This window comes from Pelodiscus sinensis, chromosome 26, assembly GCF_049634645.1.
Source record: "Pelodiscus sinensis isolate JC-2024 chromosome 26, ASM4963464v1, whole genome shotgun sequence".
Lineage (NCBI taxonomy): Eukaryota > Metazoa > Chordata > Testudines > Trionychidae > Pelodiscus > Pelodiscus sinensis.
The window spans coordinates 4,915,022-4,939,691 of NC_134736.1; the positions used below are offsets into that span (position 1 = coordinate 4,915,022).

At 52.3% G+C, this 24,670-nt stretch overlaps 1 protein-coding gene across 1 annotated transcript in view; it reads right to left on the reverse strand.

Moving 5' to 3' along the window:
- The window catches only part of OAF (out at first homolog), a 28,976-nt gene that overhangs the window by 3,049 nt on the left and 1,257 nt on the right, over positions 1 to 24,670 (reverse strand). Inside the window, exons 2-3 of the mRNA XM_075909804.1 lie at positions 1,792 to 1,926; positions 757 to 937 (exon numbers count right to left, since the gene is read on the reverse strand). Coding sequence (XP_075765919.1) covers positions 757 to 937; positions 1,792 to 1,926 — 316 coding nt within the window. The remainder of the gene's footprint in view (positions 1 to 756; positions 938 to 1,791; positions 1,927 to 24,670) is intronic.

Sequence of the window (24,670 nt, forward strand, 5' to 3'; positions counted from 1 at the left end):
AGGGAGGGGGTGGAATCTCCGTTCCTAGAGGTGTTTAAGTCTCAGCTTGACAAAGCCCTGGCTGGGTTGATTGAGTTGGGATTGGTCCTGCCTTGGGCAGGGGGCTGGACTCGATGACTCCTGAGGTCTCTTCCAGTCCTATGATTCTATGATTCAAATCTGGCCCAGAGAGGATGTGACTGAAAGTTACCGAGGGTCGCTCAGTCAGACGCTCTATGAAATGGGATGGATGGGACTCAGCCCAGCCCAGCTCTGGCTGGTGTCCGCATCATAGAAGCCGCTGCTTTAATTAGCATTAATTGCCCTTTCTGCACTTGGCTTGTGACCTCGGCCAAGAATTGAGCAAGTCGCTCACTGACCGTCCAGTCATCGTGTCCAGACATGTCTAGGATGTTGAACGAGGTCAGGTCACAGGGGAGAGGCGGGTAGGGGAGCAGGGTTTCACACTAGGGAGACATCAGCCCCAGAAAATAACACACGCCCATGGCTTCGTTAAAAGAGCCGCGTGTGAAAACCAGATGCGGAGCAAATGTACCGCTAGTCCCTCCCTCCCGCCAGTAGCGTGCAAGGGATTGGTGTGCACTCAAGATATCCACCAGCACACTCAAGGGCTGTGCGCACTAATACTCCAGCTACACTAGGGGTCAGTGTGAACCAGATTATCCACTCACAGCGCCGGGGGGGAGGCCCTGCAGCGGCTTGCAAAGTTGGTCGCAGTGTAAGTGCTAGCAGGACCCGCGCTAAGGAGACGCGTACCTTTCTCCAGCCAAAATTTCACATCTTCTTCTCGGGTGTAGATAGCCTCTTTGGCCTCCGAGCAGATGTTGTGAATGTGAGGGCTCAGCTGGGCCCCTTTGCTGAAGTTGACAGCGACGTCCATGCTGAGATGTTCCAGCCCCCGCACCTCTTCCGCCTGACGCACTGTCTTGGGGTTTTTCTGGCGAGGAGACAGCGGCGGCAAAGCTCATTTCTGCTGCATTGTGGGTCACAACTATGGTCCGCCTCCCCTCCCCCGAATTAGCTCTTTTGGAACATCCCTATTTTTTGCCAACTTACATGCAAACTCACTGCTGTGGTCCCTCCCTCTGGGGCATCTGGCACCGGCCACTGTGGGCAGACAGGATGCTGGGCTGGAGGGACCATGGGTCTGACCCAGTCTGGCCGTGCTTATGTAACTTTAGAAATACGTGTGCAGCTAGACTGCTTGGTGCAGGGCTGGCCTTACCATGAGGCAAACTGAGGTGGCCAGACTGTGGGGGGTGGGGGGGGGGGCGCCACTAGGACCCAGAGTGTAGAAAACTGTGTCTGCTGCTGTTCGTTCTCCTTTATTGGGGTCGGTGGCAAAGCAGGCCCACGAGAGGAGCAGAACAGAACTGAGACCTTTCCAAGTTTTGGCCCAAGCGAGGGACATGGGGGCATCCTTTGAGCTCCCCGCCTCAGATGCCAAATGATGTGGGCCGGCCCTGGATCTGTGCTGGGATTCCCGCCAAACAACGCCAGAGCTAGGCCTGCATGGTGCTTGAAGGAGTCTCCAGAGAGGAGGTCTTAGCCACTCCAGTGCTGCAATAGTGGCTGTGCTGGCCTATGGTTAAAGGCAGCCATTGCTGGTTGGGGCACACACTGGGAAGTGGTGGCTGGGCCAGCGATTGGAGGCCACTCATTTGGGACCGGTCCCTGAAAAGGCGAGGGACCCCGACTGGCATTCGTCCCTACAGGAGAGCACGTAGCCCCAGGAGACCAGGGATCACATGCCAGGGAGGCCCCGGGCCATCCGGTGGGGCTGCCTCTCACCTGCCGCAGCTTCGCCATGGACTCGCTGGGAATGATCTCGTTGCGGTGAAGCCGCGTGACAAAGCAGAGCGCCTGGAACTGGCTTTGGCCCCTCTCCAGCTCCCCCAGAATCAGCGCACGGAAAATCTTCACCTCCTGAAAAAACAAATTCCAAAATGTTCACCAGCACCCCCCGGCCCGACTTCCTCGGGGGCTGGCGGGGGGAGGTCAGAAGGCGCCGGACGGTGGCCCCCGCCTCAGCGGGGATGAGTCGTGCACCGCCACCCCCATTCCCTTTCCACGTTCCATTGCAAACATCCCTCGTGTGGGTGAAGGAAGAGCAGACAGACTCAGGCATCCCGCCCTGAGCCGCTCAACCATGTGCAACTCAGTCAGGGGAAGGCTGTGCCCACTGAGCAGTGGGTGGGCCACAGATAGAGGTCGATGGGCAACCCTGGCTAACCAATGTGGCTCTTTGGTAATAGAAGCTCATGCCTCTAGCTTCAGAGTCGCAGGTTCAATGTCCGCTGCGGACAACCCACCCAGCAAAGCAGGGAATAGAACTGGCTTAATGTTCGACCACGGCTGCGGCAGATTTATCAACCACGATGGCCCAGCCAGCGCTGGAGACAAACAGAGCCCCAGTCAAGTGTGCTACACAAACATCTGCCTCATGCTATGTGTTTGCCGTACCAAGGAGTGACACCAATGCTTTAGGATTGCTGGTTTCTCCTAGGGGACGTTTACCGTGCACCCGCAGCTTGAACTAAACAACGCAAATTGCATAGCTTATTTCGAGTCAATTTCAAAACAGCTGATTTCATCATTTGGCACTGTCTACACAGTGCCACGTTTCCACAAACCCTGCTGTTCCGAAACGTCCCTTAACCCTCGTGGAACGAGGTTTGCAGGGACGTCAGAATAGCGAGCCCGTTCTGTTTCAAAAAGACACGGGATCGCTATTTCGGGTTACCGCTGGTATCCCGAAGTAGCTCTGCAGTGTAGACCAGGGTTTCTCAACCTATGGGTCGGGACCCAAATATGGGTCGCCAAGTGTCTCCCCAGGTAGCTCTGCCCCCCCCATCTTCCTCCCCCCGTTTTTGAATTGCCTTGGGTCACCAAGTCTTCCTGAATTGTCAAAATGGGTCCCCATTTGGAGAAGGTTGGGAACCGCTGGTGTAGACGTAGCCCTATAAACCAGTGATCCTCAGCTATCCCCACCATGAGGGGGTGTGTGTCCGGTGAGTGCCCCCCGCTTTCCTGTTTGGGTTGGGCCCAGCATACTGTGCTTCTGCCCTGAAACAGCGACAGGAGAGGTGGATCCATCTCCTTCCGGGGGCGGGGGGGTTGCTATCCTGCCCTGGGCTCCCCCCGCTGCTGTGTGCTTGGACCTGGAGAAGCAGCAGTGAAGGGAAGGGGAGGGTTAAAGACAAGGCATGGCTCCCTGGGGCTAACTGCCTACAGCTGCTTCTCCTTCCAGGCCTGTAAAGAAAATGTCAGTGAGGTGGCAAGAGATTACAGCTTTCCCTTCTCCCCTCCCACCCTTCCTTCTCCAGGGAGCGTTACTGATGGCCTGGACAGCAGGCTTCACGCTGCTCCTTGTTACGGACACACAGCCTGTCCTGCCAGTCAAGTGTGACCAGAAGGAAGTGAGCAAGAGGCAACAGAGAAATGACGGGAGAGCAGGGGAGGGAAAGGGCCAGGAGTGAAAGGAAGAGACCATGGGCGTTCGCTACACCCCACGGTTGCATAGGGGGCACCTCACATCTGCACCTGAGTGGATGGGACGTCTCATCCCCCCAGTTTCAGCAAGGATCAGACACCCCAGAGGTACACCCAGACTTGGACCATCTGGGAGGACACCCCATTTCCTACCTAGCACGGCTCATGATGCAGCCTCAATATACCACTCCCGCACCCCCAAATGTCCCACCCGTATCTACTAGGATAGGACACCCCACTTCCTCCTGTCCAGACAAGTACCTTCTCCCCGTGCACCCCGACTGGGCACGCCCAAATGCCCCACCCATATCGACTAGCACAGGGTACCCCACTGTAGCCATCACAGGCTGGGTTTTCCTTCCGACTGCGGGAGCCTGGGACATCCCGCTGCAGAAGAGAGCAAGGGGAACAGGCTGTGGGACGAACTCTGGAGAGCACCAGGATTGCTGCTGAGAGATTTGCTCTGGAGAGGAAGTGTGGAGGGAGAGGGGTCCTGAGTCATGCAGGGGAAATGGGAAAGCAGAAACGCTGGACGCACGGACGTTGCTGTGATATAAATGGCTCAGAGGATGTCACCAGAGACTCACGATGGGGTGAGTCACCTGGTCACGTCTCAGCCGCATCCGCAAAGGGGAAACATTGAGACAGACTCCATGACCCTCCAGATCTGCTACTCCTGCAGCGCCCGTAGTTACAGCAGTCGACGCCAGCCCCTGCTAGGCATTGGCAATTATTTGTGCCACGGATGGGAAAAGGCGACACAAAGCGTGGGTTGGTGGCGAGGAAGGACCAAACTCAAAAGTCCTATTTGACCCCCGGGCTGTAAATCCGGGCACAGCCAAGGGAATGGGTTCCTGAAGCGTGATCAAAACAAAACCAAAAGAACCAGCCAACCCAAGGCCAGCGTCCCGGCGGAGAGCGGTTTCCAGTGCCGTTACTTTAAACGGAATACAAAACTCAACACGTATTGATGACGCGTTGGCCAATAAAATTACAGTATGCAAATTAAGCGAGCTTCCTCACGTATCACCTGGGGGGTCACCTATCATCTTTGCCTGCTAAGCCACCCACGAGCGCCAATAGGGACAGAAACCGGGTAACCGCCCCACGCTCGAAAGACGGGCTAAAGAACAATCCTCGTGAGCTGCCTGTGTTCTCTCTCTAGGGTCTGACACTGTGCTTGCTGCCCTAGGACACTGCTACAGACCTGCTGCCCCTAGAGAGGGCAAATCAAAGATCACTCCACAAGTTTGCCAGTCTAGGGTGGCCATGCTCACATGGTCATGGACCAGCCAACTGATCTCTCCAGTCATCACCTCTCTGTTGTGCAAAGAACTTAAAATCAAACGTGGGGGAGGAGTCTACTCCTGCTGGCACCCTTGCGAATCCAGAATAAAGCCATTAACGGCAGTGCAGCTCTGAGCAAGAGTGTGAAGTTTGGCCCCAAGATTAAAAAATAAAGGCCAAGGTCACCCCAAAGTGGAGAGTGTAGGGAGAGGGCTCTCCATGTGAAGGAGGGGGACTCTGATTGCTTTGCAGCGCTGTTCACAGCCCCACCTCCCCCCAAATCTGAACAGAGCTTTTCCTTCATGTGGACCCCAGAGCTGTGGAAAAGGCAGGGGGTGGGTGGGCTGGAGGAAGGGCCTTTGAGCCACATGGCCCATATTCTGGTCCTTGATGAATCCTTGGGACTTTCCCTGGAGGCAGCTGCAGCCGGGGGAAGACGCGTGGCAGTGTAGCTCCAGTAGCGCTGTGGTATCGATGAACGTTGGAGAGGAGGTGTTGGTGCTGGTGGTGGGGGAGGTTTGCCATTTGGTGTGTCTGTGGTTTTTGAGCTCCCTGCTCTTGAATGGGTGGCACACGGAATTAGCACTGGAATTCATGATCCCTTGCGTAAAGACCTGAGTCAAATGTCAGAAAAGGCCATTGACTTTGACTTAATTAACACCTCTCCCCGCCATCGCCTGGCTCCAAAGGGCTTTAGATCAGGCTGCTCCTAGAGATGGGTTTGAAGTGCTCAGCAGGTTATACAACGCCTCGAGTCCCCGCCGCCATCCCCCCAGGGGCAAGCCAGCTGTGTCTCCACACGTTGTCCCATGAGCCTCTTAGGCTATGTCTAGACTGCAAGCCTCTTTCGAAGGAGGCTTTTTCGAAAGTATCTTTCGAAAAAGCCTCTTTCGAAAAAGAGCGTCTAGACTGCAAGCAGTACTTTCGAAAAAGCAAGCCGCTTTTTCGAAAGAAAGCAGCAAGTGAGTCTGGATGCTCTCTTTCTAAAAAGCCCTGTTGGCATTCAAGAACGCCTTTTTTCGAAAGAGCACTTTAGAAAGAAGGCGTTCTTCCTCGTGAAATGAGGTTTACCGCCATCGAAAGAAAAGCCGCGTTCTTTCGATTTAATTTCGAAAACACGGCTGCAGTCTAGACGCAGGTGAAGTTTTTTCGAAAAAAAGGCTACTTTTTTCGAAAAAACCCCTGAGTCTGGACACAGCCTTACTGCTTAACCCATCTTCCCCTTTGCCCAGTCCTGTCAGCAGCCGGCCATTTCTCGCAGGAGGGACAAACATCGGACACCACATCCGGCCTCTTCACACTATGAGCAAACCCAGAGGCACATTTTTCCTCCAAGTTGCTATCTTTGAGCTGTAATCGTAGCCCTCCGGGGGCAGCTGGTCACATCTCCCAGCCAACATCAACTAAAAATATCACGGCCTAGGCCCTTAGCTCCTCAGCAAGCTATTAACCAACAGCAATTCTCCTCCCTCTTGGCTCTCAGTACAGGAGAGCAACTTTTGACGCTCCTTCTGGTCTGCCAGCATCACTCTCTTATCTGCCCTGCAGATGGACTCTGTCATTCCTTCATTCTACCCCGGCTCCTTACCAGCTACTCCCTGGCAGCTGGCATCAGGGCGCCTGGGATTATGGGCCAGCCAACAAGATGCTCATCTCTGGACCCAACAAATGGCAGAGCAGAGACAAAAATTCATTGATTTTTTTGTCTGACAAATCTGCCACGCCGCCCAGGTCAGAGAGTTCCGGTCTGATTCCTGCAGCCGGTATCCAGTTAATAAGTCACTTGCGTGTCAAAGTTCGACTCAGAACTTATAGCTACTCCACTCGAGACGCGTCACAAATGTGTTCGGCTGTGGCCCAGAGAGCTTTTTCTTCTCGCATTGGGTGTGAGTCAGAACAGCTGTCGGGGACTTTATGAAGCTAATTTGTGTCATAGGAGGAGCAAGCTTTCTGCTTTGAGGACATTCAAGTCCTCTGGGAGAAGGGTTAGGTACAGGGGACTCATTCGTTGGGATGATCACGTCTAAGAACGTACTGGATGGTAAGAGGAAAAAGCCGGCTGCTGAAAAGGAGGAGGAGACTCTGTAGTTTTAAAGGAAGGGCTCTTTCGATACAGCGTTTGGCATCACAGAGAGACTGGTAATGGGAGATGAGGAGCAGCAGCATAAATCCAGCAGACACCGTCTGACAATGGTTCGGTGGCCCGTGTGAAGTGGTCTCCGTTGGGTCCCTAGCGGATGGATGTCTGCATCACAACCCCCCCAGTCACATTAGAAAGCAGGTTAACTCATTGGGTACTTGTGCAGTGAAGCCAAGGCCTGAATGGATCATGGATACTGAACGCCCATCAACAGGGGCCACTCTCCTGCGTCGAGATGGTGGCTCGTTGGTAGGCGAGCGCGTGGCATGGAAAGTTGGTAGTCATGCTTCCTTTGCTGTCTCTGATCCTCTGCGACCTGACTGTTCATCTGGTTCTGTTCTGCAGAGCTAAATTCACTTACAAAAAGAATGATCACTCGACAGGACTATCCCGTGGGTGAGCAGGCAGAAGACACACTGGCCAGGAAGAGGCCCGCTAAGCTGCTAAGATCTCCCCCCCTTCGGATATCTGGGGCATTCCTGTGACCTGGCTCACAGTGCTTGGGGTAAGACCACAGGGATCACCACAGGGATCAAACGCCCACGTCCCAAAGCTCTGAGCAACGTCCTCTCTGGGGCTCTCCTGAGCCACGTCATCCATTCCACTACTTACTCACTGTCTCCTCTCCCACGTACAGAAAACAAAGGGATGTAGAATTCCAGGCACATCTGGACAGCTGAAAGAACAGCTGCAGATTGAGACATGGCTCCCTTCCCAGGGCCGGAGCAGGGATTTTGCTGGGTGTGTGTGGTTTTTTTTTATGAAATGGAAACTGAACAAGAGGAGCAGGAAATAGAGGGAATTTAAAAGAAAAAAAAATCCAATTAGTTCACAAGCTTGATCTTTTTTTTTTAATCATTGCCTTCAGTCCTCAGGCTGGATGGGCAACCCACCACACACCAGGGATACCCCTGACATGACTCACAGTAGCCTTAAAGGCATCACTCTGAGGTAGAGGCTGTTGCTGCCTTTTGGGTCTTCAGGCAGAAACTGCAGAAGTATCGTTTCCAAAATAAAAGTCAGAGAGCAAGAATCCTTCCTGAGATCTGGAATTCCAAGCCTGAGGCTATGGATAAAGCAGGACAACAGCAGGGAGCTGGGGGCGGGCAGGGTAGAGGCAAACCATCAATATTTCAGATTTTAACCAAGGGGTGGGAAAAAAAAGAAAGGAAAAAATTTGCACAAAACATGTTTGCAGAAAAGAAATTTCATTCTGTTTTTCAAATACTCGATTGAGAACGATCTTCTCTCAGCCTGGCCCCGGCGGTATAGCCCAGAGTCACTGCAGACTCTTCCAAATTGAGGCCCACTGGTTTTGATTGGAGTTCCTCCACTTTGATCTTCCACGACATGCAAGGCCAAGCAAGACTCCAGCAAATAAATGAAAATCCCAACAGTCCCAAACCGAATGCTTTTCCAGTTTGATTTTACTTGAGAAAAATGAGACCCAAGGCTGAGACAGCCACATTTTTTTGCCAGTGAAATCTGAGAGTTTAGCTGCCCATGAGCAATGGATTAGGAAAAAAAAATTAAATCCCCAGGTTGAAGGGGAGTTTTGCAGACTGACATGGAGTTGCTGCAGAGCTGGAGAATTCTCCTTGTTGTACCCACCAAGAGGTATGTGTACGTCAGTACTGGGTCTTTTGTCTTAGTGGCTGGTCCCTTAGTGGCTGGTCTACTTCTCATGGCCACAGTGGAACTGGATGAGTAGGGGATGATTTTAGCACTGATGGTCCCCAGCTTGAACCCTGTTGCTAAAGCAAAGCAAATGCCCCCTCGCAATCTGTGCACCTGGGTGAGATGGAGCATGTGGCTCTTCAGAAGAGATGGAGGAGCAAGTCTAGGGCTGGTAGCAGCAGGAGCAATGTCACCCGACCCAACAGCATTGAGCTGAAGTCGGGTGGCATTGAGCCTGCTTGCACCTCAGCCATATTTAGCCCCAATGCCCAGGATGAGGGGAAGAGAAACATGGCTCACACTAACACATAGGGCTGGATTCTGTATGAATCTATCCCCCCTCGCTGGATTGCAACAGGATTGCAGGGAGGTAAATCAGTGCGGGTTTGACCCCCATGGGCACACAACCTTCTCCATAGAGCACAACAGAATGTCAAATATAGTCACAACCTGCAGGGGAGTGGGGGCCACACACTTTAGCAAAGCCCTAGCTCTCTCCGACCCCGTCTCACTGGGACCATCCTCAGATGCATGCTCCCGGCTCCTCGCCCGCTGCTATTTCGTCTTTTTGGTGATCGTCAGCATATCCCCTCACCCCCCTTTCAGCTCGTTCCCATCACACCAGCGAGCGTGTGACCCAGCCCTGCTGCAGAGCCAACCTAAATATTTATCTGTCCAGCTGCGTGCACTCGGTGATTTATAAACCATGCGCTCCGAGTGGTCAGAGCCAAGCGAGAAGGAGGCCTCACATCTGGATCACTGTGTAAGCATCTTCATCAAATGGGCTTCTAGGTGGGAGGGAGAAAGAAAAAGGAAAGGCAGGGAGATCCTGCAGCAGAGAAAGGAGGAGGAAGAGGGACAGGGAAGAAGGGGGTAACAGGGCAAGGAAGTGGGTCAGAGAGAGGTTGGGAGGAGGAGAGCCGGGGGAAAGAAGATCCCACAAGTGGGGGATGCGGATGCAGGAAGGATATCAGAGGGTCTCCATGGATTAACTACCTCTTCCATCGTATTGTCCATGAGATAACACGACTACTTTCTCCTGCCCCACTGATCTGCTCTCCTGCATCCTCCCCGTGAACTCTACTTGCCAGACTCCAGGAGAGACCGGTGTTCTTTCCCCAGCCTTCCCCTCTCACAATGCTCCACCCACTGGAATCAGAAAGGGCTGAGCCTGGCCATCTGAGACGCTAAGGTAACAACACGGTCAGATCTGGATCTAAATGAACCTCGTCCCACCAACCACCCCGGCTTCTGAGACAGCAGGACGTCAGCCCTGCGTGTCCTAGCCTGCCACCATCCAGCTCCCAGCCCGGAAGTCTCAGGGCCCCGATGAGGATCCTTGTGCTACCTGGTCAGAGCTGCATTGGTCGCCAGCTTCCTCAGAGCCCCTGGACTCAGGCCTCTCCTCTGCAGTGGCCAAGTCTTCACAGCGAGCCAGCAGGGAGACCCGGGGGAACTCAGGGCAGAGAGATGGTTAGGAGATTAAGTCTGCTGGAGTATGAGCCTCCCAGCCTGGCTAGACAGCCTTGTGCGAGCTGGACTCGAGCTTGAGGTACCAGCATGGATGCTGCGGCTCCAGCAGACTCACCGCCAGACTCCAGAGGGCTGGGAGGGCCTGAGCTGCCACGTTTGCACTGCTCGTGTTAGTGCGTTAGCTTGACCCCTCTCACACAAGTCTGTCCAGGCGGGTGGGGTGGCCCTGCCTGCATCTCAACAGACTCTAGGGGGGCCAGTTTCTCGGTCCTAAACCCAGCCGGGGTCACTGCCTGGGACGTCCTTCCTCAGAGCAACAGACCATGTCTTCAGGAACCACAGCTGACCTGCGGCGTTGCCCTGATGTGGCAACAGACTTTGCCAGCTCTGGGCAACATTGTGGGGGGTGGGGGGGGAAGGGAGGGAGGCTGGCTCTGGTCCCGCCCCCTGGGAAGGGGCAGGCCCTTGGTGGAAGGGGAAGGGTCTAAGGGCAGCCACCTCTCAGCACCAGCCGGACCACACTGCACCTTCCCCTGGCAGCCTTCAGTGCCGTCTGGACCCCACCGCGCAGGGCTCGGGCAGTGATTAAAGGGTGGTGGCCAGAGTCCAGGGCCCTTTTAAATTGCCAGGCCCTGGGGCAGCTGTCCTCTTTGCTTCCCCCCCTGTCAGCAGCCCTGGGTGGCTCCCTTATTGTAACCACGCCGGCCTCTTGCCCACGGCGGCCATGGTGAAACAGCCTTTAGGCCTCACCGATTCCGGGCATCAGGACTTGCTGAGCAGAAATGGGTCCCAGCGGCTGGTCCTCAAAAACCAGCGGGGGCCAGAATCCTACCACCCTTCCCCAGGGGACACCAGTCGTTGCAAGGAGACCCACTAGATAAGAGGCGGCTGAGCTGTGGGTACAAATGCACCTCAGTAGGGGAAACGCTACCATGGACTATAGCTTTACAGAAATGCAGGGCGCGGTGATGGGTTTTTGCTCCCCCTCTCCATGGCCCTCAGCCCCCATTTCAGCTTTTCTTCGCGATCTTCTTGAGACTCTGGGGCGAGCAAGACCCCCTGAGCTGCCAGCGCTCTGATCTGTGTCTCCTCCTTCGCTGAGGCACCCACCGCCGCGAGTACGGCCTCAGCGGGCCCACCAGGAATTAGCACCGTGGCCAGGAATGCTGGCAGCCGCAGAGTCAATGCCCAGCTGTAAGAGAGGGCAGAAAGCGGCCCACCACATTGCTGCAAACTAGGAAATTCCCCACCCTGCACACACACTCGTGACCCGGCCAAATCCAGTCCCGGGCACGTCAGTGGACGCCTGTTGTGGATTCAGAGAGACCACAACCTGGCGGCATGACAGCTCTCCATGCACTTACACCCCTCTCAGGCCCACATCTACCCTAGGGCCTACCCTCTGCTCGGGGGGGCGGGGATTCTGTTTCCATGGTCCCTCAGCTCTCCCAGCAGGCTCCCCTCTCGGTTTCCCTCTGCCCCCCGACTCATTCAGCCTTAGCAGAACTTCTCCCCCCCACGCTGCGGCCGAGGGGAAATCCAGGCGTGACCCTAGCAAGAATCCGTCATGCAAATCGATCCGCCGGCAGCCCTTCCCGGACTGCAACCCCAGCCCCCTCATCGCAGGCCCTGCCAGAGAAAGGTGACTCAATGCGGAGTGAGTTCCTGGCCAAGTCGAGCGAGGGTACAGTAACCGGCTGGGGATTTCTGTCAAACTTCCCGGCACGGGAACAAGTTCCAACAGGACACCGGAACCTCCCCAGGTACTTTCTCTCCAGGACTCGCCACGTTAACCCTCGCAGGACGTGCTGGCCGCCCCCGGCTCTGACCCGTGTGTCTGAACTTAGGGGCGGTGAGTACAGTTACTACCGGGGAGCCAACGGCCCTGCCGGGCCCCTGGGGAAGGGGTGTGTGTGTGGGGGGGCGGGAGGGGACTGTTCCATGCTCCCACAAGAGGTGGGGCTTCAGACAGAAGGGCGGGGCCCAGGGCAGCTAGCCCAAACCGCGGTGCCACCCCCCTCCCCGAATCGCCTAGAAGAACATGCAGTGCGGCACCTCCCTCTCTCCAGACAGCTCCAAGAGAGGCCCAGATTTCCAGACATCAATTTAAAGGGCTCGGGGCACCAGGTGGCTGGAACCCCAGGTCCCTTTGAATCCCCGTGCTCCAGGGCAACTGTCCACCTCCCCCTCCAATCGCCGGGCCTGGTGACTACCATCGCTTGGCAGAAACAAAGAGCAGGCGGCTCTAGCGCTCCTCCAAACCGCTATGCCTCTAGCCTCCGGGAGGAAGCCCTTTCGCCCAGTGAGAAAGGCCTCTGAGGCCCAGACGTGCACCCCACAAAGGCCTGACTGGGCCCATGTGGGCCTGCGAGGCCGGTCACGCTACCTGGCCGCACCTGCAGGGACAATCATGCTCAATGGACCCTGAAATCCAGCTGGGCAGGAGCAGGCTGCTTATGACCCAGAAGGGGAGTTTGTCTCCGAAGGGGGCTACAGGCAGGGAGTCGCAGTCACCCGCAGAGAGGCGGCGAGGAGGAAACCCAGCGGAAGAATAAGCCCAGGGACCCTAGCCCTGAAAAAAGGGCCAACACAGAGAAGCTGCAGGGAAGAAATCCAGAGAAGGCTAGGTAGGGAGGCGCCCAGGCAAAGTGCAGCAAAGGGCAGAACTGTACGGACGTTGGCTGCAGGTCACAGGATTCCTGGATGGGAAACGAGGGAAGAGGGAGGTCTGGACTCCCTGACCAGCCACTGAGAAGGGGTGTAAAGCCCCCGGCAGGAGGAGATATGGATAATTCAGCGTCCGGAGGGATGTGCTGATCACTGCGCCTGCAGACCTGAGCCAAGGCTTAGGAGTCCTTTGGTGGATTCGTTTGTCGAGCTTTTTAGCCCCCAATGGATGGACGTTAATATCGTGACAAGGCCAGAGAGCCAAATTACAGAAGAGAGACCATCCCAGTGATGGAGTCACTGTTAGCACGGCGCACCAGAGAGAAAAAAAGCTGCTCCCTCTGGCCACAAGGAGGCGCCCCTTCAGTCACCAAACCCTGTTACTCTCCACTAGAGGACATCCTGTTTGGAGACGCTCCCTTGTCCGCCATTCAGCCTCTCCTCACTCCATCACCTTGCTCCTCCCACTGGCTTCATCCCTCTCCACCAGGGTCCAGGTGCTGAGAGGAGAGGGCAATTTCAGGCTGCGTTGAGGCCTGTCCCAGCAGGGAGTAAAGACGAGCCCATGGTCACAGAGGAGATTGTGCCTCGGTTGCCCAGTCTTCGTTTTGGGTATATTTCACCCAGGCATGCAAGTGTGTATTTTAATTTGGTCCAGCTTTAATGGTTCTTCCAGTGCTTCTCCATGGAGCAGAATGTTGGCGCATGATACAATGAGACCTTACTAAATTGTCTACATTCCATACCAAGAATCTTAGAAGAATAATCAGGATATTTTGGCCAAATAAAATTTCCAACGAAGACCTACTGTCTCAGTGTAAACAAGAAGACATGGCCACTATAATTATGAAAAGACGCTGGCAATGGATAGGTCACGTGTTACGAAGAGAAGACGGATCTATTACGAAAATTGCACTCCACTGGAAACCAGATGGGAAGAGAAAGAGAGGAAGACCAAAAACAACCTGGCGCCGAACGGTAGAACAAGAATTAAAAGACCATCATCACACTTGGGGAACAATAGGCGCTTTGGCCTGCGACCGACAGAAGTGGAAGGACTTTGTTGCTGCCCTATGCGCCATTGGCGTAACGGGCAGTAAGTAAGTAAGTTTAATGGCAAAAACAAGCTCTGCCACACTTCAAATGTTTCCAGGCCCACCCTAACTTAGCAGACGTCTTTTCACACTTGAAAAGTAATACGAACGTTAACTGTAGCACATTATTTAAAAATAGCTTTGTAACCGAGTGGCAGACATTTTAATGAGGAAAGCTATCCATTTCTCCCTAATAGTTTTTACATGTCTTGATGATCTTCAGAATTCCTATTGCTATGAAATGCTGCAGAATATTCATTAAAAAAATACTGATGGGGTTAGAACTATGAATGAGCTATGGAGTTTCATGGTCTAATTCCTTAGCTGGAGTCAAGATCAAATGGCCAAAAAGTCATTATGGTTGTTCAGTCATGCACTCCTGTGGAATGAGATGGTGGTCTCAATTCACTTCCCAGTGGACATGTCTACATCAAACATGCCAACTGTACACTTCCATCTTGCACACATCACTGGAAACACCACATGAGCCTCCTCTCGTGAGTTGGAAGATTGTATTTTAAGTGGTTTGCCTTTCACAAGAAACAAGTATAGGAAAGTGCTCTTCCTGAATAGAGCCAACAGGTCAAAGAGTATCTTGCACCCTATGTCGGGCAGTGCATATTGCTCCCAGTTTGGAGGAAACAGTTGAAGTGGGTTAGTAATTTCCAACTGGCTGTTTGCAAACAAAAGAAATGAATAGCAATGAGATTACGCGACTTCCTCACCAATTATCCTACCTCAGAGCTCCAATCAGCTCTAAACACAAGCCTCATTATCCTAAATTGACAACTAAAGTCACCAAAATAAAATGGTTAATCATGCATATAATAGTGACGAGCCATAATGTCACTGCAGCAAAGACTGGAATAGTTTGGAATTTTGTTTTTCACTTATGATATTACAGGAAGCTCCCAGAAGATAATTTCTATAAGACCTTTATTACTGTATACATTTTTAGTATGTTATAACAAAATCATTTTACCAATCACTGTTTCCACTCAATTTTTTCATTAACCTCTCTTATGCACACTCATTGCATGACTATTTTGAACTCCTTTATATTTAAAACAATTGCAGTCCAGATTTATAAAAAAAGTCCTTCCCCCCCCTCCCACAAGAAATACCTGCATACGGGCCTGCAACGGGTCTGATTTTGATAAGACCCGAAACTCTAAGTGAAGTCAAAGGGAACTGTGGGTGCACAACACCTCAGGGGGGGAAAAAAATCAAGCTCTAAATATCTCCCACTAGAAGAAACACAGTTATTTCTTGCTGTTCAAACAATCAGCTCAGTTAAAATACAGGGGTTTCAAACTGCAGGTCTGCCCAACAGGATAACCACCAATTCAGAACTCTAGCAAACCGCGCCCTCCCCCAATATTTAGAAAACACCTATTTTCATAATGCAACAGCAAACTCTCTAATGTTTAACGTCACAGCGAGAGACTTGCAGAGAGCCGAATTGATGGTTTCTACTCTGCCTGGTTACAACTCCTCAGTTGCTCCATCCCTCCTATGGAGAAAGTTAAAAAGCCTCCGATTATCTCACAGTAACTTGCAGGGAATTGGTGTCATCTTTTCTATGGCAGAGTCTGCACGCACTGTTAGGAAGCCCTGCAAAAGCAAACTGTTCTGCAACTTGGATTCTGCTGTTGAAAATCCTGCCTCTAAGGCTCTGGCCGCAGAGATTTCTGTGCAACAATACCACCGAAGCACGGGGCAAAGTTCAGCCGAGAGGGTCCTGATGGTGACACCAGGCATTCTAGCAGCCCAAGAACAGGACACTAGTGTGTTCTAACACATGGCCCCTCTCCAAATGAAATTAGCGAAGGTCAGGGTAAGGGAGCGCCCCCTGGCTTGAAGCAACCAAACGCATGGCTTCTATCACGTAAGAGTGGGGAGTGGCCCCCAGCATGCCTGGACCTGGCCCCCGACGCTCAGAGGTTCCCTTCAGCCCTTCCACCCAGACCCTGCACCCCACTTCTGCACCCTACCCACCCCCAGCCCACTCCTGACCGCTACCATCCTCCCCGATCCACCAACCCCCAATCCACTCCTGCACCCTCCTTCCCACCCTGATCCTACAGCCCAAGCCTGCTTCCCGGCAGCCTCCTCCCACACACTGAACTCCTCATTTTTGGCCCCATTTCAGAGTGTAGGGGCCCCACAAAATCTACTAGCCCAGGCCCCCCAGGTTCTGGTGTGCGAGGGGAATGTGGGTTTTTTTTTTTGGCTTCCCACTTTTGTGCAGCCTCCAACTAATTTTTCTTAGGACAACAGCCCCCGACCCAAAAAATGTTCCCCACCCCGGACGTACAAGGAACTTTGGTTTTGTTCGATGGCTTTCAGCAGCCTCACTATAAAAATCATTCCAGCACCCTGCCTATGCACAAACAAGGGAGCGAGCACACCCCAAAGAAAGCAACCAGCTCCTGCCCCCACCCTTAGCCATCCTTACAGCCCTCAAATTCAATACCTGGCTACAGGTGATGAGTTTCCTGGGGCAATAGCCAGGTGGCACCAGATCTAAGGATCATCCAGGCCAGTCTCCCATGAGCGACTGCAGCCAGCTCCAGCTGCTTCAGCAGAAGGTGTAAGAACCCTGCAGCTGCGGATGTAGGATAAGCTGCCCTCATGTCCCTCCACAGTAATCTTGTCCTCCTCTCTGAAAGTCAGAGGTCAGCTCAGGCCCGGAAGCAGGAGGTTTCACGTCCCTTCCACGATTTTATCAAGATTAGTTAGGGCATTCTACAGACCCATGGGGGAGGACTTTCGGGAAGAGTGGATTTCCAAACTGAATGCATCAACTTTTGGGGGCAGAGGCTGTTGTCTACTCCACGTTTGTACAGCCCCTGGCAAGAAGGAGCCTTGACATGGCAGTAGCCTTGAGGCAGACTCACAATGCAAACCACAATCGACTCGATGTTCTCGGGCCTTGTGACACGAGGCAATCCAGCTGCGTAGTGCCATGCAGCTTGTGCCTGTGTAGTCTGCTTCCACGACAGCAGCATTGTTCTCAATGGGGTTTTTTCTTACATAATCTGTTGTCCTTCTCTTTTCTGTCTTCCTCCACATGGTAGCAAGCCAAGGGCTGGTCTAGGAATGTTTTTTCTCCCCCTGACATCTGTAAATGTGTCCAAACCACTTGAGCCTTCTTTCTTGAATCACTGTCTCTACAATTTGTTGGCTGCTCCTTTGTAATACATCAACATTAGTTACTTTAGCCCACCAGATGACACCAAGTATTCTCTGCAAACACTACTGAGGGACTGAGTTAAGTTTCCCGTTGTATGCACCTAGCCTTTGCCACGTGTCAGAAGCTCTCTGACACGGCCTAATTTGTGCCTTGGTTCTTGTGTGAATCTGATTTTTTCCCCAAATATTTACTCATCTTGAACACAACAGCAGCAACCTGTTGGCAGCCATGATGTTCCTGGCATGGCAAGGATTAAAATCGTCTGCCCACTCCACATGCAGCTCCATGCACTAATGTATAAGGATAATCAATTACCTGCCTCATTATGTTGACTCTAGTGTTAGCCACCCACTCTGTTCCCAGGATGCATTGTGAAAACCCAACCACTTCTGTAGAGATGTGGCCATATAGTTTAGACTCAACATTTGGGCTTTTTTTTTTAAATAACTGCCAGCCATAAAATAGAAACAGAAATGTTTGTTGCATTTTTGAAGGAATGAAAGAGAGATGTTTATTGTTACTTCAACTATTTCTCCTGCAGTGCTAAAAACCCAGACATGTCAGGCACTAGCGCCTGGTAATACACACACACTTAGCCCTTATAGCATTTTCACCCATTGCTCTCAAAGCAGTTGAAAGAAGTGGGCACCACACTACTGTCCCCATTTTACAGCTCGGGAAACAGAGAGGTGAAGTGACTTGCTCAAGGTCACCCAGCAGCTCAGTGGCAGAGTCAGAATCAGACACCTCGTGTCCTGAGATGTCATCTAATGCCCACCCATCAGAACCTGCTGCCTTGGAGAACCAGAACATGAAATTAACCACACTTGGGGAGAGTTCTTGAATGCCATGTGTTTACCTCCCAGATTCTGTCCTGTTCCAACGGCTAGTAAATCCCCAGCACATGTTAGAGCAGCCCCTAGGTGAGTGCTTCCTGCAGGCTCCTCCTCAGCACAGTTTCCAGCTATTACTCTTCCGGTCCCTGACATGCCTTACAGAGGGGTTGGGCAGCATGGGAGCATTGGGGAAATTTCTCTGGGTGCTGTGGCAGCAAAGGGTTGTAGTGGGTGGGGCCTGGATTGTGTATTTCTTTTGGCAGGATTCATGAAGTGCAAGTACACAGAAGGGGGGAAAGGTCAAGCAGGTTTGTAAAATACTTTCAATTTCAATCCTGCACCGGAGAAACATTCCCCTCATACAGAGGCCGCGGGCAAGCACCATTAAAGTGCCTTGTCCAGCCCCAAGACAAGGCATCAATGCGGTTAAGTAGTGCATAACCCTTCTGCATCAGGATGAATGTCACGCAAGTGGCCCAGCAAAAGATAACTGAACCAATGGCTCTGGTGAGGCCACATCTGGAGTATTGTGGCCAGTTCTGCGCCCCCCACTACAGAAAGGATGTGGACGCATTGGAGAGGGTCCAGCGGAGGGCGACCAAAATGATTCGGGCGCTGGAGCACATGACCTTTGAGGAGAGACGGAGGGATTTGGGTTTGTTTAGTTTGCAGAAGAGAAGAGTGAGGGGGGATTTGAGAGCAGCCTTCAACTTCCTTAAGGGAGGCTCCAAAGAGGATGGAGAGAGGCTGTTCTCAGTGGTGACAGATGGCAGAACAAGGAGCAATGGGCTCAAGTTGCAGTGGTGGAGGTCTAGATTGGATATTAGGAAAAACTATTTCCCTAGGCGGGTGGGGAAGCACTGGGATGGGTTCCCTAGGGAGGGGGTGGAATCTCCATCCCTAGAGGTTTTTAAGTCTCGGCTTGACAAAGCCCTGGCTGGGTGGACTTAGTTGGGGTTGGTCCTGCTTTGGGAAGGGGGCTGGACTGGATGACCTTCTGAGGTCTCTTCCAGCCCTGGGATTCTATGAAATGGTTTCCCTGTTCATAGTCATATCACAGCAGATGCCAACAGATCAGACTGTTCAATAACTTCCCTGGAAACAATACAGACTTGTTCCTGCTAATACAATGCACAGGTCCAGCCTAGTTTAGAAAGCCCAAAGGAGTCAAGCTCTCACTATATCCCTAAAGAGATTATTTCAGATATGGTGCTTAGGTACATACATGGCTTCCCCTTAGCATGGTATCCCCATTTTACAGATTGGGAACTGAGGCATGCAGAGTCTGTGGCAGAGCCAGCTCACCCAAGTCTCGGGCAGGCACCTTAACTATTGGACCATCCTTTCTCTCGGTTTCACAGCCTACCGTTTTCCATCAATAGGTTGGGGGAGGAGAAGAGCAGCAATTTGCCTCAGCACAAGCCAGAACACTGGAAAAATCAGGTGTGTGAAAAGCCAGCACTGAGAAACCCAGCTCAACAACCCTCTCTGCATTTCCCGAGGCTAGCAACCCAAGGGCTTCGCGCCAGCCAGGGGAAGCAGAGCATCAGAGCAGAGCAGAGTTCGAGGTGGTAACGCCCACGAGAGGCAAGGCGAACAGGATCCCCAGCAAACAGGCAGCTCATTCCCATCGGCACTGTAAATTCTACTTCTCAGGTTATGTCGGTCTGATTTTTTCCCTTTAACTATGTTCCCATGGAACTATTTAATAAAAAAAAGTACGTGCCAGCTCTGAGCTGATGTCAAATTAAGAACTGTCCCCAGAGTGTTCTGAATACGTGGCGAGGTTTTCTTTCGCAGGTACGTCTCAAGTGCCCATCTTACAGTGAGGCGAAGGGGTGAGGAAGGGCGCCAGAACAAACAGCACCATCAGCACTTAGCCATGTGCCATCCAGAGCCCCTAGAGAAGCTCCTGCCAAAGTCACAGTCCGTTTTGGTCAGTTTCATGGTCCAGGGACTTTTTAAATCGTCAATTTCATGATTTTGGCTATTGAAATCTGACATTTCATGGGGTTTGAATATGGTTCCTGAGCCCAGGGCTGGTCTTACCAGGTGCCCAACTGTGTGTGTGTGGGGGGGGGGGGGGCACCACTAGGACCCAGAGTGTAGAAAATTGTGTCTGCTGCTGGTGCAGATGTATTCTCTCTGCTCTAGATGCACAGAGATGATGGAGTGCCATGAGAGGAGTAGAACAGGAAGGAGGCAGAATTGAGACCTTTCAAAGTTTTGGCCCAAGTGGGGGGAAATGGGGGCGTCATTTGAGCTCCCCACCTCAGGTGCCAAAATGTTGTGAGCCGGCCGTGCCTGAGCCAAGAAGGGTCAGGGAGGGGACTGCAAGGTTACTGTCAGGGAAATTGCAGTACAGTAAAACCTTGCCGTTCGCTGTGGATGCGTTCCCAACACCACCGTGAATGGTGAAATCTGCAAATACAGGGGGCAGGAGGAAGGGGAGCGAATGCTCCATTTCCCTGCAGCTGCCAATCGCTGCGGTGAGTGTGGCGGGGAGGGGTCCTCACCCCTGCTGCTGCCACCCCACAACAGGCCTCCTGGAAGCTGTAACCCTCCCCAGGCTGGGGGATGTGGTGCAATGGGGGAGGGGAGAGACAGGGCAGGAGGTGGCAGGAAGAGGCAGGGCTTGGGGACAGGAGAGCTCCCCAAATACATGAGATCACGAATTGCGAGGGTCTCCTGTGCTGCTACTTTTACCCCTGTGCTGCTGCTGGCGATGGTGCTGCTTTCACAGCTGGGCATGGCTGTTAGCCGGGAGCCCAGCTCTGAAAGCGGCACCATCGCTAGCAGCGGCACAGGCGTAAGGATGACACGGTATGGTGCTGCCAGCCTTGCTTCTGTGCTGCTGCTTGCAGAGTTGGTCTCCCAGTCATCAGCCTCCCCGTGTGACCACCTAGCTCTAATGGCAGTGCCACCGTCAGCAGCAGCACAGAAAGGCTACGTGTGATATTGCGACCCCTCTGCACAGCTGGTGGAGGTGGGTGTGACCTAGCTCTGGGGTACCTCCCATTCTGCCCCTCTCCAGCACTTGGCAGCTATAGGGGCTTGGGATGGCTGTGTGCGTGGAGGCGGTGATCACAGCACCCCCAAACCATGGGGCCTTGTCACCCACATCAACTACTCCACAACCAGCCTTGCCCCCCCAAAAGTGACCCACCCCCATGTCACCCTCATTTCTGTGCTGCTGCTTTCGAGCTGGATGCCTGGCGAGCAGCCACTGGTCTCTGACCGTCCAGCTCTGAAGGCAGTGCAGATAGGGGGGACAAAACTGCAATCCCCTAAACAGCCAAATTTCAGGGGGTGGAGCACTAGATTTCACAGTCCGGGATGAGTGTTTCATGGCCATGAATTTAGCAGGGTCCTGCCCCAGAGGTATCCAGAGCCCCCATAGTCTATCTAAAGGATCTGGAAAGTGCCTGGATTTTCCCGTGTCAACAAAAAGTGCAGCCGTACACCACTGGGACTGATTATGGATTTTAACTCCCTTCTCTGAGCTCCCTATGGCATTTCCATCCTCGCTGCGACTTTTACAGCCTAAGTTCCTTGGGGCAGAGCGTGTTTACTTCCACGTGTTGTACAGCAACGAGCAGATCACAGATGCTTCAACAACTGGCATTTATTCATGCTGAAGAAAGGTGCTGGGCTGGCAGGACAGTGCAGCTTCTATCTTCCCTTCTACCATCATCTCCTGCCCACTGGCCTTACCCCTGGCACGGAGGGACCATCTTTAAAGATGGGGGGTGATTTCAGATTCCTGAGAGCAAGGTTTAAGGTGGGGGAGGAAGTGGCTTGCACTATGGACATGCGCTCCAGGGAACTGGATTAAGACCCTTTGCTAGGCTAGAAAAAAGACCAAGAAGGGACTTGTGATCAAATGTTGCGTAGGGGATGAGACAAGTTTGAACAGGGCTGACCACGTCATGGGGGGTTTAGGGTGTCATGCCTGCTCACAGGGATAGCTGCAAGACTCTGAGGGGTCTCAGCTGGTCTGGTGCGATACCCATTTACCTTCTAGGGTTTAGCTTCCTTGCACGTGAAGCCAGAGTCCTGAAGTAAGGGCTTGGACAACACAGTTAGAAATCACTGGGACCGCATGGCATTCACCCAAGGGTTCTGAAAGAACTCAAATGGGATATTGCGGAACGATTAACTGTGGTTTGTAACCTGTCCTTTAAATCAGCTTCTGTACCCAAGGACTAGAAGACAGGTAACATAACGCCGATATTTTAAAAAGGCTCAATTACAGGCCAGTAAGCCTAATGTCAGTACCGGGCAAATTAGTTGAAATAATAGTAAAGAATAAAATTGTCAGACACATAGAAGAACATAATTTGTTGGGCAAAAGTTAACATGGTTTCTGTAAAGGGAAATCATGTCTTACTAATCTATTAGAGTTCTTTGAAGGGTCAACAAACATGTGGACAAGGGGGAGCCAGTAAACATAGTGTACTTAGATTTCCAGAAAGCCTTTGACAAGGTCCTCACCAAAGGCTGAAGTGTAAATTAGGTTGTCGTGGGATAAGAGGGAAGATCCTTTAATGGATTGAGAACTGGTTAAAAGACAGGAAACAAGAGGTAGGAATAAATGGTAAATTTTCAGAATGGAGAGGGGTAACTAGTGGTGTTTCCCAAGGGTCAGTCCTAGCACCAATCCTATTCAACTTATTCATAAACAATCTAAAGAAAGGGGTAAGCAGTGAGGTGGCAAAGTTTGCAGATGATACTAAACTGTTCAAGATAGTCAAGACCAAAGCAGACTGTGAAGAACTTCAGAAAGATCTCACCAAACTGAGTGATTGGGCAACAAAATGGCAAATGAAATTTAATGTGGATAAGTGTAAAGTAATGCACACTGGAAAAAATAACCCCAACTATACAAACAATATGACAGGGGCTAATTTAGCTACAACTAATCAGGAAAGAGATCTTGGGAGTTATCCTGGATAGTTCTCTGAAAACATTCACTCAGTGTGCAGCGGCAGTCAAAAAAGCAAATAGGATGCTAGGAATTATTAAAAAAGGGACAGAAAATAAGACACAGAATATCTTACTGCCCCTGTATAAAACTATAATACGCCCACATCTTGAATACTGCGTACAGATGTCGTCTCCTCACCTCAAAAAAGATATTTTGGCATTAGAAAAGGTTCAGACAAGAGCAACTAAGATGATTAGGGGTTGGAATGGGTCCCATATGAGGAGAGGCTAAAGAGACTGAGACTTTCAGTTTAGAAAAGAGGAGACTGAGGGGGGATATGATTGAGGTATATAAAATCATGAGTGGTGTGGAGAGGGTGAATAAAGAAAAGTTATTTACTTGTTCCCATAATAGAAGAACTAGAGGACACCAAATGAAATTAATGGGTAGCAGGTTTAAAACTAATATAAGAAAGTTCTTCTTCACACAGCCAACCTGTGGAACTCCTTGCTGCAGGAGGCTGTGAAGGTTAGGACTATAACAGAGTTTAAAAAAGAGCTAGATAAATTAACGGAGGTTAGGTCCATAAAAGGCTAATATCCAGGGGGCTATTAGCCTCTGTTTGTGAAAAGCAGGAGAAGGATGGCAAAAGACAAATTGCTTGATCATTGTCTCCGGTCCACCCCCTCTGGAACACCTGGCACTGGCCACTGTTGGCAGACAGGACACTGGGCTGGATGGACCTTTGGTCTGACCCAGTGCGGCCTTTCTTATGTTCTTACAAAACGAAGCACCCCGAGTGATCATTACACAAAGCGGTTTAGTGCCATGGAAAACCCACCCATGCTTGGTACAGCCTCCGGAGAAGCTCCTCGGACACATACCCTCCCTTCTCCTGCAGGGAGCTGTGGGTTCTCATGCTTCATCTTACGGAGAGGGGCAGCTCCCCTGCCTAGACTCCCTCTTGTACCAAGACAGATGGGGTGGAGAGGAGAGAGGGAGAGTTTGTTTGTCCCCCTCACCTCCAATGCAGCTGCAATCCCAGAGAGCACTACTTTGCCCCAGCTCACCTGCTGGCCTTCAGCACACCCCAATGATCAAGGAGACGGAAGAGCAATTTCTAATTCCCCACGAGGATGGGAACTCCCCAAAGTGCTGTTCTACCCAGAGACGATCCAACCTATCAAGGCTGCCACGCACAGATAAGGAAGGCTGCAAATCAAGTTCCTTCCTGGCTCTATGCCTCAGTTTCCCCCAGCTGTAAAGTGTGCCCCACTGGGACCTACCCTGGCACAGAAGTTGCTACTGAGCAGACAGGCTCTTCCGTGCAAACCCCATCCCGTCTAGAGCAGACTCCTGACCTGCCAGCCCTGCCTGCGAGTCTCTGTAAACATCAGCCAGCTCAGCCCATCTCCCACGCGATGGGTCCAGCGTTCCCAGGCTGTAGCCCTTTGATCCGCTGGGGAATGCCGCGGGAGGCCAGATAAACAAAATACGCTCTGGATTATCCCACGGCAACTGCCGACAGCGCTGGGGGCTCACGAGCAGCAGGATGTTCCCCCAGGCTGATAGGATGGGAGCAGTGTCTGCTGGCTTCCACTCCCTACTTCGGGGGGCTGGGGCGAAGGGACAGAGGGTGGATCATCTGGAGGTAGCAGGAGGGGGAGAAGCCAGTGAGACCCTGCCCATCTCTGTTCCCTACTGGGCTATGGAAAGGAGAGGCCACAGCCTCAGCCGGGGTTTCTCCCCAAGCTCTGGCTTAGAGAAGAGAACACAAATCTGCCCCAAAGAGGGGAAAAGGTCCATGCAACCGCCCCCCGCCCCCGCATCCTGCTGCTGCAGCTACTGAGGGCTCCAAAGGGGACCCAGCCCAATGCGGAT